The sequence below is a fragment of the Elaeis guineensis genome, chromosome 4 (genome assembly GCF_000442705.2).
Source record: "Elaeis guineensis isolate ETL-2024a chromosome 4, EG11, whole genome shotgun sequence".
In the NCBI taxonomy this organism is placed as follows: domain Eukaryota; kingdom Viridiplantae; phylum Streptophyta; class Magnoliopsida; order Arecales; family Arecaceae; genus Elaeis; species Elaeis guineensis.
In genome coordinates this window covers 21,628,766-21,644,792 of record NC_025996.2, presented here as the reverse complement: position 1 = coordinate 21,644,792, position 16,027 = coordinate 21,628,766, and the positions used below count along the sequence as shown (strand labels likewise).

At 41.0% G+C, this 16,027-nt stretch overlaps 1 protein-coding gene across 1 annotated transcript; it reads left to right on the top strand.

The window, feature by feature from the left end:
* Positions 1-881: 881 nt before the first annotated feature.
* LOC105043420 (probable E3 ubiquitin-protein ligase XBOS33) lies at positions 882-15,577 on the top strand. The gene is given in 11 exon segments (XM_010920959.4): positions 882-1,251; positions 1,348-1,407; positions 1,513-1,584; positions 1,704-1,873; positions 1,875-1,907; positions 2,003-2,163; positions 2,233-2,291; positions 2,416-2,462; positions 2,588-2,731; positions 11,745-11,836; positions 14,882-15,577. Coding segments are annotated over 11 exon segments (1,551 nt in total). The 5' UTR covers positions 882-1,074; the 3' UTR covers positions 15,418-15,577.
* The last annotated feature ends 450 nt before the right edge of the window (positions 15,578-16,027 follow it).

Genomic DNA, 16,027 nt, shown 5'->3' with positions numbered 1-16,027 from the left:
AAAGTTAGAATTCCAATGATTACCATAACAAAAATCTTGAACTAGTTCATCTTATATCTGTCTAAAGTTTGGGATTTTGAACAAGTGCCTTGCACCACTTTAGACTCCAATTTGTAATCAAAAGTCACATTAATGGACAATATTCTTCTTCCATGCCAAATATGGGTTACTTCCAAAATTGCTGGAAACATTATTGCTGCCCTCTTGGACAATATACCTCACACAACACAATACAAGGTGAAATGCCTTCAAAATTGCAGGCAAATTCATATTGCTCCCGTTGTAGATAGTATGGATCTTTTTGAAAAAATAATTCTGTACCATGGTGGAACTATTGATTTTGCTATTTACCAATGATTCTGTTATTATGACACCTACAATGTTTAGCCTTTGTTTATGACCCTCGGTCTCGCAGTGAAGTGCTACTGTAGTCGTAATTTAGATCCTTTAATAAAATTATATCCGTAATTTAGCTCCTCACATGGATGAATTAAATAAAAAGGTAAATAACCTAAAAATAAAAATGTGTTCATAGGATGATGGATTACTGTGATCTAGAACTGTCTCGCTTTGTAAAATAATAAAATCCAAAACTTGGGTCCACTCAACTCCTCCTACCTCCTCCTAAATGCACGTTATATATGGTGCAGTACATGTGCTTTACCCGAAATGAAACGAAACGCACACACACAATCATCTCCCACCCCCCACACCTCCCCACCGGGTCCCACAAAATCAAACCCTCAACCACCTCCTCCCCTTGTTGCACCAAGACCAAAATCCCGGCCGAACAAACACAAAAATCCTACCACCGTCCGAAGTCGATATAATTTACTGCTCCTGTTGTACTGCTCCAGACAACATCCCCCTGCCTACCGCACCGTTCTAATCTCAGCAGTCGGGCCGCCGTCGCCGAAACAGACGTGGTGGCCGAGCGGGGGCCGCGTACCCTCGTTCATCAGAAAGGAGAAAGCCCTTCCGTGGAGGCGAAGCTAAAACCGTCTCTTTCCCCTTGTCGGTTATAAAGCCACGGCCGCCGAGGCCGAGCGAGATCCGATCGGCGGCTGGGATCCAATGGGGAACTCGCTGGGGTGCTCCGCCTCCGGCGAGCGGCTGGTCTCGGCAGCGAGGGACGGCGATCTGGTCGAGGCCCGGATGCTGCTCGAGTTCAACCCTTGCCTCGCCAAGTACTCCACCTTCGGCGGCCTCAACTCCCCCCTCCACTTCGCGGCCGCCAAGGGCCACAACGAGGTCCCCTCCTCTTTTCCCTTTCTTGCATAGAAGTTTCGATCTTTCTGAGCTTTTCAAAACCATTTGTTGACTTGGTTCCGTCGATCGTCTGATTAGATCGTTATGCTGCTGCTTGAGAACGGCGCCGAGGTGAACTCGAGGAATTATTGCGGCCAGGTGTCTAAAGATCGATTCTTTTTGCCCATCAATCTTAAACCATCCTCTTTTTAGATCTTTGGATTCTTAAGGTGTTGTGATTTTTTTGGTAATTTTATGATGAAGACGGCGTTGATGCAAGCATGCCGGCATGGGCACTGGGAAGTGGTGCAGACTCTGCTGCTCTTCCGGAGCAATGTATGTATGAATTCATGAATGTGTTAGTTTTCTTCGGATTCTACCTCTTATGGTCGGAAGGTTAAGAATCTAATTTAGTTTTTGGAGTGATTTTGAGTAATCGTTTGTGAGATTTGAAGGTTACGAGAGCAGACTACCTGAGCGGCAGGACAGCGCTGCACTTTGCCGCAGTCGATGGGCATGTAAGATGCATTAGGCTGCTAGTTGCCGACTTTGTCCCGAGTGCTCCCTATGATTTGGCAGCTTTGTCCAAGGATGGTGGCGACAATGCGGCAGCAAGGGCAGCAGCCCGGATTCCTCTTCGGGCGTAAACACGATCAATTGTGCGTCATTCTTTGCTTTAATTGTTACATGATGCCTTAACAAGCCCTGGTATCAAAAAATTTCATGAGAGCTGACTGGTGTCTTTATGTTGCAGTGTGCTTTCGAGGTTCATAAACAAGCCAGCAGATGGTGGCATTACAGCTCTCCACATGGCAGCTCTAAATGGGTATTCTGATTGTGTACAGCTGTTGCTTGATTTAGGTGCCAATGTCTCGGCAGTGACTTTTCATTATGGCTCAACAATGAATTTGATAGGTATTCTTTAATTTTTAATATATCAGTTATTGGTTGCTATTGGTTTACTTAGTCTTATGGATGTGGCAGGGGCTGGAAGCACTCCGTTGCATTATGCAGCTTGTGGAGGGAACCTTAAATGTTGCCAGGTAAATCTTCTTGCACTTTTCTTTCTGTGAACATAAATGTAAAATATCGTCTCTGTTATCTGAAGGATGCATGGTTTGTTTTGTTGTGTTTAGCTGTTTGATTTGAAGCTATTTCTTTGTACAGATACTTCTTGCTAGAGGTGCTAGTAGCTTGACATTAAATTGCAATGGGTAATCATTCCTTCTTTGTCAATTATTATTAATAAGGCTTACTAACTACGAGTCTTCTTCTTACAAGTGGATCCTTTTTTTCCTAATGCTTAAGACAATCATATTTTGGTTTTTTGTTTTTTTAGATGGCTTCCACTTGACATAGCTAGGACATGGGGACGTGATTGGCTGGAGCCATTACTATCACCAAATTCTGTTTCAACCATTCCAACATTTCCCCCATCAAATTATCTTTCCTTGCCTCTTATGAGCATTCTCAACATAGCAAGGTACAATGGCTGTCATTTATATAAGCCGTCTTGCTTATGCAGCGTCATTGAAAAGTGGCATTATTGTCATGTATCATGTTTGTTTGGCACTCATCAGCAACTTCTTTTGCATATATTATCAAAAAGAGTCACTTGATCCATTCCTCTTTGTCCATAAAAAGGTTGATCATTGAGCAACTTACGGTGAAAGCTCATTTGCTTCATGTGCAAATGCACAATACTAGAGTTGCCAAATAAACTACATCTGAAGTTGAATAAAAGTGTGACATTGGTGCAATTCATCAGGAAATATTACAACTCCCATACATTTTGTGTTAATTATTAAAATTATGGATATTTGCTGTTGCTCTAAGTTGGCTGCATCTACATTCATAGAGTAACAAAAACAAAAGCCGGAGAATCCAGAGGCAGTTTACCGAAAGCTATGAATTGATGGTAATTAAATGAAGCAGTCGAGCCATAATTGTGTGAAACCAAGGCCCAATTTGGTTAGTTTTTGTACACCTTTGAAGTTATGTGTCCAGAAGCATTCGAGAGAATGTGTCCATACAAAAGTCCTCAGACTGAACTCAAAAGAAGAGCTGAACCTTCATTTTCTTTTTTGTTTCTCTCTTGTACACCTTTTGAACTGTCTTTCCTAACCTTCACATAGGCTCCGTGTGCATTGTGCTTTGAGTGGGACCCATGTATAAACTGGGAAGGTGTTCCATGTATCTTCCAGGCGAGAGGAACCTGTATGCATGTGCGTATATATGATTATTCTTATTTTGAAACTACCCATTATGGGTCAACAATGAATCTAGCTAGTTCAGCTTCATCTTCCATTTCACAGAACAAATATGCCTTGGGGCCAAAATTTCAGACCATGATCCCATTGCCCATTGCTCACCTTCTTAAGCCATAGATATATGGTTTGCTCCTAACAAGTTAAACAAATTTTTTAACTTGCCGTAATTATTTTCAAGCATATCAGTATACTCACATTAATTGATATATTAATATCAAGTAACAAGATTTTTTAAGTTCATAGATATATTGAATACTTCTGGAACTGTTTTGGTTAGTAATGTAAATATAGAAGATCATAAGAAGTTATTGTTAGGAAAATACCTTGAGATTCGGCCCACAATAAGTCCGAAACGAGGTTCAGGACGACGAACGGAGTCCAACGAGTCCAAGAACAACCCAAATGAAGTTCAGACGGCGAAGATACGCGCGAGAGAAGCCAGCACGGAAGCTGGTACGGCCCACGGGTCCGGAGGCCACGGAGGCGGTGGCGGAGAGGGCCAGGCCGATAGCGGAGCAAGTGCGTGCGGTAGCGTGCGGGCACGGGCGTGCGGGCGGGCGTGCGGGCCAGCCCAGCTAGCGAGCGGATGGTGTATCACGGTCCATGGGGAGGTACAGTGGACCGGCATCCCGTTTCCAGGGGTTTTATGCGGTCCACGATGGATCAGTGCATTTTGAAGGCATTTCTCGCGATCCACGCATGAGGTGTGGATCGCTTAGAGGTTTACGGGATTTTTGGCGTGCGGATTGGTCTGGTTCTCGACGAGCCCGGTCTACAGGTGGTTCACAGGCATAGATTTATGCGGTCCAACGGTTGGAGACACGCACGGTTTGATCAGAGTGATACAGTGGCCTGATCTGACGATTGGGAGGTTTTTTAAGTTGCAATCGGAGTCTGATCTCCGATCTGAGCTTGGATTGAGGTTTTTAAAACTCCTACGAACAAACAGAAGGATCGGTGGTAGCAGTGGGCAGTCGGCTGAGAATCCTGAGGAGCAGCAGGCATGAGGAGTCTGGCAGCAGGCAGCAGATCCTGAAGAAGAGTGCCGACAGAGAGAAGAAGCAGGCTTCAGGCAGACTGTCAGACAGCGGACAACAGTCATTTCAGAGGTTCAGAGGTCTCCTAGAGAGAGAGCTTTTGTGAGGGAGAGTCTCTTGTTGAGAGAGAGGGATTGGTGTACGAGGATTGAGGATGTGATCTCTTTTGTAAATTTTTTTTTTCATAGTGAAGCTTGTATGCCCCATGGAGACGAGTCTTTTAGCTGATCCACGTACTTGATTATTTTTTTATTTTGTTTATTCTTTCTTCCTGTTGCAACGTGTGATATCGGATCCTGCACAACAAGTGGTATCAGAGCGAGGCATTACCAGGCGCAGGTTGCGCTGTGGTGATTAAGATTGAAGATGGAGAAGACAAGCTCAATCAAGATAGAGATCAACAGATTTGATGGAAAGAGCAATTTCTCCTTGTGGCAAGTGTGGTTGAAGGACGTGCTCATCCAGTAAGAGTTGATTGATACTCTCTTGTGTGAGGAGATACCGGCTATCATGGAGGTGATGGATTAGAGGCGGCTCAGATGCAGATGGTGAGTACGATCCGCTCGTACCTAGCGGATGAGGTGGTGATTCATGTATTAACGAGACTTCTCCGATGGTGCTGTGGTCGAAGCTCGAAGAGTTATACATGATGAAGTCCCCACTAGCACTCTCTTTCTTGGAGGCAGTTCTACCGATGTGGATGACTGAGGGATAGAGCGTGCAGGAGCATCTCAGTCACTTTCAGAAGATCCTCATCAACCTCCTCAACGTTGATGAGAAAGTTGAGAAGATCAGGAGTTGGTCTTGCAGCATCGCTTCTCCCTTTGTATGAGTTCTTGGTGACTGCTCTTCTAGTGAGAAAGAGCGCCATCAAGATGGACGAGGTCATCGTGGCGATTCTTCAGAACGAGGTTTTCAGGAGAAAAATCCAGCTTCGAGCTCAGACGATGGCAGCTCAGCTTTGGTAGTTTTTGGAGGAGTAGGTAGCGGCAGATGGAGCAAAGGAGATTGCGACGAGGGCGGTCCAAGTCCAGGACGATGGACTTGAGCAAAATCAGATGTTATCGATGCGACGAGTTGGGGTATCAGCCAGAGATTGCCCACAACGAAAAGATCGGACGACGGCTACTGTAGCGACGGTCAGTAGCGAGTCAGAGGATGATGTCTGGTGATATCTAATGAGGTATCTACTTCTTCCTAGCAGTGGATTTTAAATTCTGCATGCACCTATCATGTATGTTGCGGAAAGGAGCTGTTTGATTTTTAAGAGCAGCGAGGGCACTGTTCATCTGCTGGATAGATCGAGCTGTGCGATCAAAGCATCGGAACGGTCAGTTGGAGGTCACATGATGGTGTAGTAAGAGATTGAGGGAGGTCCGATATAATCCGATTTCAGGAAAATCTTATCTCATTGAGCAGATGGATTCGATCGGCTACAGGTGGAGAGCTGATAGAGGAATTCTAAAGGTTCTGTGCGGTGATAGGACGATATTGAAGGAAAAGAAGAGGATGAGAGAATATTACTATCTGGTGGGGAGTCCAGTGTGAGGTGGAGCTTCAGGAGTCAGGAGGAGCCTGGAGCGAAGTGGAGGTGGATCGGACATGAGATGTGAGACTTGAGAGGATGAGAGGCGATATCATAGGGTGAAGTTTCTATTGCCACAGGAGGCTATCCGAGCATATCTCAGGTCAGAAGGAGCACAGCATACGACGGAGATGGGATCAAGCAGCCTAGCTCGACTCCCATATTTGTCCATCCATGATCAGCAGGCGTTTGCCCCAGGCATGGGGCGAGAAGATTCAAAAGCTCTCAGAGTTAGGAGGAGATCGAATATCGAGTCGAAGTAGAGATTGTTAGAAAAATACCTCAAAATTCGATCCATAATAAGTTCAGAATGAGATTCAGAATGACGAACGGAGTCCAACGAGCCCAAGAACAGTCAAAACGGAGTCCGACGGCAAAGATACGTGCGAGAGTATTAGCACAAAGGCTGGTACAATCCACGGATCGTCGGGGGGCCCACGGGCCGACAAAAGTCGCGGTTGAGCGGGCTAAGCTTGACAGCGGAGCGAGCGCGAGCGGTAGTGCGCGGGCGCGCGGGCCTAGTGCGGACGAGCGCGGCGTGCGTAGGCAGGCCCAGCCAATGAGCGGGTTGGTGTACCGCGGTCCATGGGAGGTACGGTGGACCGACGCCCCATTTATAGGGGCGTTTCACGCTGTCCATGGTGGACCGGCGTGTTTTTGGAGGCATTTCTCGCGGTCCACGGCGAGGCATGGACCGCTTAGAGGCCTACAGAGTTTTTGGCGCATGGATTGGTCGGGTTCACGGCGAGCCCGATCTATAGGTGGTCCACAGCACAGATTTGCGCGATCCAATTGCTGACGTGCGCGGTTTGATCAGAGTGCTCCAGTGGCCTGATTTAACGGTCGGGAGGTTTTTTCAGTTGCAATCGGAGTCTGATCTTGATCTGAGCTCGAACTGAGGTCTTTAAAATCCTTGTGGATAAACAGAGGGCTCGGTGGTAGCAGTGAGCAGTCGGCCGAGAACCCTGAGGAGTCCGGCAGCAGGCAGCAGATTCTGAAGAGGAGCGCCAATTGAGAGCAGAAGCAAGGGCTTCAGGCAGACTGTCGGGCAGCGGATAGCGATCGTTTCAGGGGTTCAGAGGTCTCCTAGAGAGAGAACTTTTGTGAGGGAGAGCTTTTTGTTGAGAGAGGGATTGGTGTACAAGAATTGAGAGTGTGATCTTCTCTCGTAAATTTTCTCTTTTTCATAGTGAAGCTTGCATGCCTCGTGGAGATAAATCTTTTGGCTGATCCACGTACTTGATTATTTTTTTGTTTTATTTTTTCTTTCTTCCTGTTGCAATGCACGGTACCAATCCTGCATAACAATTATCAAGTTACCAAGAAGAACCATGATGTCATAGTTAATGCATTTTATACCCTCGCTCCAATATTTTGTATATTTTGAATGAGTCCCGGGCCATTTTGTGGGACATATGAGGGCATATGTTTCAGAACAAACAAAACCATCTTGTCCAGCCTTAAAATATGAGTAGAGGAGGCTATTTGTTTTGGCTTTCTTCTGTAGCATAGCCCATACATCAAGGCAAAATAGTTTGCTTTATCCAAGAATTCAGAACATATTGTTATCTACTCTCAGATCCACTCCTAATGTTGAACTTCCTGTATTATGAATCAGGAAAACTTTTCTTATGTTTGCCCCAGTCATATGTAATGACCTAACTCCCATGACCAATCTGATGCTATATTTCTTAGTTGTACCCAGCATCTTGTTGGAAGTCCTCAAATAAATTCAATTATATTCTTTGCAGCCAAATAATCCCCTGCACTGCCAAAAATATATGTTCTTCCTTTGTGAGTTCCTCCCCACTCTAGTTTCCTTCCTGATCAACCATAATCCCTTGTTGAAAGAGTTAAACTGGCAGACTTATGGCAGTTGCCTACCTGGAATTTTGATGGGGTGTTTGGTTGCTTGATATAAGTGATCTTGATAACATTGTAGCCAAGTCTTCTCTTAGTTTCAAAATTTTAATACTTTCCAGTCTTGCATTTCCTTATTTTCGTTTGCTTTAAAGTCCGACATGGTTTATTTTGCTTGCAAAATGAGCTTTTGTTTCCATCTCTACTAGTAATCATTTTCAATATCATATATCATTCCTTTCGATTTTGCTCATTTTGAAATCTGGTAAACAGGACAATGGAATTATTAGCCCCTCCTAGAAGAATGGATGCCATGGTTAGGAATAAGAGCTTTCCTTGGAATAAAATAAATATTAGTTCATGAGATGGGTTGAGTGAAAAGGAGTCTGTGGATGCTGAGGTTGTAATACAGGTTCTTCTAATATGCTTTGGGGGATTCGCTGAATATCCAATCAAGATCTTTGGTCATCACAGTTTTCTATAACTATTATGGCACATTCGATATCAGTTAGGTTTGCTTAGTAATTTTCTATAGAATCTAACATTTGACTCTTCAAGTTCAACCTTTTGTGAAAATAACTAAATTAGGAACCATGCAGGCATTTTCAGGAGAGAGACTACCATATAAATTTTGAGAAAGTGGAGCCACCTAGAACTGTGTTAGGAGATTATATGGACATTCAGATCTTTGGGGGAACCTTGCCTTTGGATGCCATACCCTTAGATCCACCTCAGTTATGTATTCCATTTTGGAAGATTATTTGTCTGGTATTATCTGATGCGGAACATGCTTCCATTTTTTGATTAGATTAGATTTGATGCTCAGCATATATCTTGTCCCTTCAAAATTGTAGATTGCATAATTAATCCTCCTTGATTAACTGAAAACATCATGCTAGCTTGATGCCTTCTGTTTCATCCTTGGGAAGCGCTCCTGATATGATCCTCATGACAACTTCTCCCAGTACACAAGCCCAGCCTAAATGGCTGAAATACAAAAGGTTGTGTAAGTACATGCATACTTACAAAGCTAAATAAATTTTCACAATTGGTTCAGGAATTTAGATCTGAACTGAGTGAATTGGAGCTTTAAGAAACCAGATCTGAAATCTCATCCAGCTTATGGTGCATATCTTGCTGAATTAGAAAAGAGAGCCTCATTGGAAGTGCTAGAGCATGCACAAAGATGATGCGAACCAATGTTTCCAAGCCATGACTAATAAATTTATTAAAAAGCTTTCACTGCTTAGCATCATTAAGTTCAACAAATTATCTATTAACTAAAGTCCAGATATTTCAGTTGCTTCTTTTCTGCACATCAAGTGGTCGTGAAAACGACAATTTTTCTCCATTTTCATAGGATGCATGTTGACTTGATCATTTTCACACTTTGAAAGTATCCAGACCTCTAAATTTGGTGAGTTGGCTGGAGAGGAAAGTGACTAGGAAGCATTTGAATGATAACAATATAAACAAATTATTGCATCTTTGTAATATCCTTGCTCATCATTTTCTTTAAGCAAAGAGGGTTGAATTGCATAAAAAAATCCATCTTTGTATATGAAAAATCATGATTGATAACTTGGTTGGTTCTTGTCTGATACCTCAAGTTGTTTTGCAGGAATTCAGGATTTTAATCATCTTTAAAGATCTTCACTCTGAACAAAGAATAATACTGATATGGAAATGCATGAACAAGAAAAATCTTATAATTCAACATAAATAAATTTGACAAGACTTGTCTTGTTCATTGAAATTTGCCTTTATGTACTCATCTCTTTCCTTTATCATCCCTTCAGCCTTGAAAATTACATAAGATAATGAGTGAAGTTTGTGCTCAATCTGTGAGGGGGTGCTGAGATTCAGGGCCTAATATTGAATCAAAACCTGGCTTATCTTCTCAATTGGCACTTTTCTTTGAGTCTGGGTCTGACTCTATAAGCTTGATTCAGTTATTTGGATTACTTATAATCATCTCCATTTGGTCTGTAGTCTGCCAAAAGCATAACTGCAATTATGGAACGGAGCAAAGGTTTGGGACCAAGAGTCACTTCCACATTAGTGGTACATGTTAGCTTCAAATTGAGTTGCACAATTTGTGGATTTATTGTCATACTCACATGTAAATGCAAAAGAATTCAAATGCTGAGTTCTTATGAACAAGGTGACTTGATGTTGGCAAATGTCAAAAATACAGTTATCAGAAAATTCTCTAATAATCATCGGAAGTTGATGATTGATAGAAACTGGATACTCATTAACATAAAAAGTTATTGTTAACAAAGTGACTTGATGCTGGCAAACGTCAAAAATACAGTTATCAGAAAATTCTCTAATGTTTTGATTTTTATGTTAATGAGTACCTCAATCCTATTAATGATCAACTTCAGGTGATCATGGTGCCAAATAGTTGATGGCATAATATGGTAAATATCATTTATATTCTTTTGGAGATTCTTGAGTCTGTATTTAATAGCAATTGATCAGTTAGGTCAAATATATCGTATGTTACTTCAATTTTTAATACATAGGAAAATGGTGTTCCCTTTGCAAAGAAGATTCAGAACAATTAGTTTAGCAAGCAGCCAAGCAAATATAAATAAACAAATAAAAAGAAATAAATGGTAACAGAAAGAGTCTTCATAAAAGCTGCATATTGGGAAGTCATCTAGCAACCCACCCACCATCAGTTTCCCCACTTTTTTGTTCTTGAATTTCCTACTTTTAGTTACTATAACAACTTTTGAACTAATTTGGAATAATCTAATCCCAGCTGGTCTAATTTGTAGGACTTGGTACTAAATTTGATCTCCAGCAGCTTTTTTTCACACTATTTTGTCTCCTCTCCTTTTCTTTCTTTCAAAGTTTCTCTCAAACCAATGATACTTGGACACTTAACTGCCATCCATGCACATCTCATCCATTTGAATCTGGCATCACATATCTTATCTGTGGTGAAAATTTATGTAATATATACAGATCAGGATGAATGGGTGTAGCACAGAAGGCAGATCAAGTACCATGGTGGCAATCGATCTAGTGTTACACATATGGCAGTCAGGCATCGGTGAACAATGGATCGGGGAGCATGAGTAGTGGATTAGGTGCCTCTTTATTAAGCCCATCTAGATCGGAGATCATAGCTGTCCAGTGTGGAATGCATGGATTAAGAGACTAAGAAGCAGAGATAGGTGTTCTAGAGAAAAAAAAAGGGCAGATTTGGTGTTCTATTTTAAGAATATGCCCAAGTTAATGGTGCAGTAGCATATAGCCTAGATCAGTCTTTCTCTTTTCTGTTTGCCACTGAAGTTTACATTAAGCATTACAGTATTGCTTCTAATTTCCCACCATATCACCTCTTAGTTCACTGGTACGATGTAGCACTCAGGGATCAATGTAGTACAGTAGGGGTAGACAGTGTCAGTAAGGCCCTATGTAGCCCTCAGATGATCAACAATTTCTGCATAGAACCGGTGAACTGAGTGGGTTATATGGCAGGTAATCTCTAGCATTTCTAAACATTACTAGTTTATGGTGGTCAAGTTGACATAAATTGTTACTGATGACATGCAGAAATAGTCAGAGCAACTGTTTAGAAAGTACTGAATCAAGTATCTCTTTCTTGAGAACAGATAAAATAAAATTTCTAAAAAAATACTCATCTAGATTTATCTATGTTTGCCTGTTGTATCCATTAAATGATGCATGCATAGAAATAACCATCATATTGGCACCTTTCTGCAGAGAGTGTGGGTTGCAATCCTCAACGGCCTCTTCTGATGATGGTGATCTCTGTGCTGTATGTCTGGAAAGGGCCTGCAGTGTAGCTGCTGAAGGTAAGACTCAGACTGTCCCTTCCCAGACCTCCACCTGATTATTACAACACTGAAATCATGGATTATCTTGTCTCCTCTTTCACTTGCTTTAGCCTTAGTAGGTCAACAGTAACAAATGTGTGATCCATGTTGTAGACTTGTAGCAATGTACACTATCAAAATTTGTATTGTAGAGATATCTGACTTATCCACCTCAAAGAGATATGGTTCATTTTTGCCTCACATCAGAGATGAAATACAGCTGCCAGCAGATGATGGCACTAGCGGTGGCAAATGGTCATGTCCTTTTAATGATGAACATGATAATTAGAGCACATTGTGTAAGCCTTTTTTCCTCAATTGTAGAGATACTTAAAGCACATGCTCATAAGCATAGATTGGAAGACAAAATCCAAAAGCATTTAAGACATTAATTGCTATGCTAATGGTGACAAAAAAACAAACAGAACATATGTAACATAATAACAAATATATTATGTACACGTGTTAAGATACCAAAACAGTAAGTAGACTACAACACTGAAAAATTAATGCGTACGGCTCCAAAGTTGTGCATTAATGAATAAACACTACCCTGACAGTGCTCCCCCACCCATCCTCTTTAATAAAATAAAATAGTTCTTAGTAGATATAATATAGTATGTGAATATATGAGCAGCATTATATCATGCTGTATAAAAATCAAAGATCTGCAATGAGTTGTAGCAGTGAGAGAACCGTGGTTAGGTAGTGATGGAAAACCTGTTTGGTTAATCCAAGTATCTCATGTAAAATCATATAACATTGATTTGCTAAGAGATTTTGTAGCTCTATTTTTTGTTGACAACAGAGAACTTTATGGATAAAGAATGAACCCCATGTGAAGAAGGCACTAGGATTTGATGCATAAAAAGCATGGAAGAAACACCAGTAAGAGGAAACCAGTGGATCTAATTAGATGGTGAGGGTCTCTTTGGTTTTCTGCAAAACATCAGCTCATTGAACAAAACATTGCTAAATTTAGAATCCACTGAATGGAAGTCTAATTGGTTTGTGGTGCTTGGTATGATGGAAATGCTATAAAAAAATGTTAAGATCATCTAGGAAATGAGCAAACCCAAATAGATGTAGTGGAGGAGAGCAATTTACAGTGTTTGTTAAGATCATCTAGGGAATTTATTGTGCTCTTGATAGAAAGAAGGGGGATGTTTTGGTGGAGGGGGGTTAATGGGGCAGGGGAGAAGTTTGTGGTGATCGAGGATTCAAGTTACTTCTTGATATTGGAGGTTTAGTGTTAAATGTTGCTGTCACAGTTAATAATTGATGGTGGCAATGTCAGAAGTTGGATTCTGATTCCAGAGGATTGTTATGGCAGCATTGGCTTTTGATTTTGGCATGATGAAGGGTTGGGGAGATCCGTGTTGGTAGAGGATGGAGGTGGTTGCTCATGGAGTAGGTCTATCATGATACTAGGGATTGCAGTTCTGAAAAGAAATGGATGGCGATGACAATCATGGTAATCTAGAATGTTAGTTTGTGAGGGCACATAGACCTCATAAGCAAATGTTTTATTTTAATTTTTATGTACTGTTCTAAGTTATTTAAGATGGTGATGCCTAGTGACATGTCTTATTTAGTATTCATTAACAACCATCGCATTTGAGGTTACAAACTTTGGATTGTTGGTCCATGCTATTTGTATTATTGTATTATTTGTTTCTATTGAAGGAGTTGATAGAGTTATTTGGCATGAAGTGAAGGAACCTCTATTAAGTTTCTTTTGGATGACAACTTGTTTCATTTGGTCTTTTCCTCATTTGAAAGAGAAAAAAATGTTTATGTCATTTTAAACTCATATAGGGTCCGCATTATTAATGAAAAATTTCCAGACATCGTAGAAATTCTGACTGCTTGGGAAGATTTCCGCAGTCTGGTGGCTTGAATCCGATCATCTTGGCGGCACACCTCAATATGGTGTTCCTAAGAATCAGCTGACTCGAATTTCTTTTCATGAAGAGGGAGACAATTCTTGTTATCCTTATAAATTTAGAAATTAAAAAGTTTTTACCTTCTCTTTCTAGTCATCTGTTATTGGATAGTAATCTAAAGGGCAGAATTCCCTTGACTATCCTGTCTCACAAAATGAAAGTAGTCCAATTCCCTCAAATAAACAATGGAAGATGAGAAATAAAGAAAGAAGGACGAAATAGTTCTTTGACATTGAATTGCAGGAATTCCTTGTCATTTCTATATTTATTTTCCACTTCGTTCTGCTCCTCTTCCCTTGTATCCAAGACTTTCTGTCTCACCAGTCTCTTTGTTTCAATTTTTTTTTTAAAAAAAAATTGATGTCTTGTCATGCTTAATAATGGATAAGACAACAGGCAGTAACCTGTTTGTGAGAGTCGCCAGGTGTGATATGTTTCATGAAATCTCATGCTAAATTGAGTACTAGCTTCAAATTCAGGTTAGGCAGGGCTACTCTGTTTAGTCAGATGCACAGCTCAATCCACCTTCAAACCATGCTGATTTCCACTGAGAGATACCATTTTCTGTCCAACTTAATGATCGAAATCTCTTAGGCTTCATGTTTATGGCTCCTTTTCTAGAAGCAATTCCTTTGAATGGGGCTCAAAACAAGTTTGCTTTTCTGGGTTCTTTTGTATGCCTGGAATGCTTATTTGTGATGCCTTGCATAAATTACCACAGAAGTATTGCTAGCAACATAAAAATATTGGAATGTTACAGTATTTAGAATTCTACTTTACCTTATATAAAGCATCACTATTGTTAAAAAGGAAAAGCCAAGTTAGATGGTATCAACAGATGAATCAAGCTTTCAAATATCCCAGGCAAGCTCATTCCATTATCTGAAAGATAGCTCTAATGTACTCGGCAATCATTATGCCTGCATTACTCATCTATTGTAACAGAATTTAATGAGATCTAAATTTTTTGTGGATAGTAACTCCCATCCTAATGCTTCTGTCCGGTGTTATGCCTTAAAATAAATAAGGTCTCATCTTATAACATGTGCTTTTTCCTTATATTTTTTTTACTCTTCAGGCTGTGGGCATGAACTCTGTGTGAAGTGTGCACTCTATCTTTGCTCAACCAGCAATATCCCATCTGAAATGTTAGGCCCACCTGGGTCAATTCCTTGCCCTCTATGTCGACATGGGATAGTCTCATTTATTAAATTAGCTAGTTCCCCAGTGAAGGGGCTCAAGCCAAACCTTGCCCTCAGCCTCTGCAATCCATGCATTGTTCACCCTCGTGTGGAGCCACCAGAAACAGGTTGTAGATCTGAGATTCGGAAGAACCGTGTGGCTGCAGTTTCTTCCGAGCTTGTTTGTCCACTCACTTGCAGTCCATTCCCTTCTGTTGCCATCCCCTCCTGCACCTGTGATGATGATCCATGCCCATCCCATGAGCCCCGGGGAGAAACACAAGCACAATCCCCTCACCGCTCACAGAGTGCACCAAACGAGCTGGACAAAATGGAAGAGCAGAGAGTTGATAGAACGAGTTGCTCAGGTATGTTCTGGAATAGAAGAAGCTGCCATAGAGAGCACCAGTGCAATTCAGAGATAAATGCTTGATTTGTTTTTTTTTCTTGTGAATAATCTGGTTCATAGGATCCAAAGAGAGATGACTGGCTATTCTTTTATAATGGCTTGTCTCATCATACATCTCATATTGTTCAGCTATGTACATGTTATTTACCTTTGTTAGTTCACCAGGAATTCAGTAGCTGCAGAACCTCCATATTCAGGTAATTTTGAAGGGTTAGAATTGAGGGTTTTGTAGTTTGCTGTAAATTATTGTATCAGATCCATGACTTTGTTCGTTACCTAATGATTGTTCTTCTTATTACATTTAGTAATCAAACCAACAATAGTTTCTTTTTATTTAATGTAGTTCTTGAGTTGTATATGATTTGCACTTTGATTTGGAGTCAGCTTTTATGGTACAACTGTTTATTTGCTCTGACAGAAAATCCAGTTTTGTTTGACCATTGGATGTATATATCTATGTATGTGTGGGTATATGCATATGTGTGTGTGTGTGTCTATATATATATATATAGAGAGAGAGAGAGAGAGAGAAAGAGAGAGAGAGGATGCATTCAAGTCCATTTGGCCTTAAATGCTTTCTAGTGAAAAGCAATTGTGGACCTTTCAAAATGAAAACCAATATTATTGAATGTGA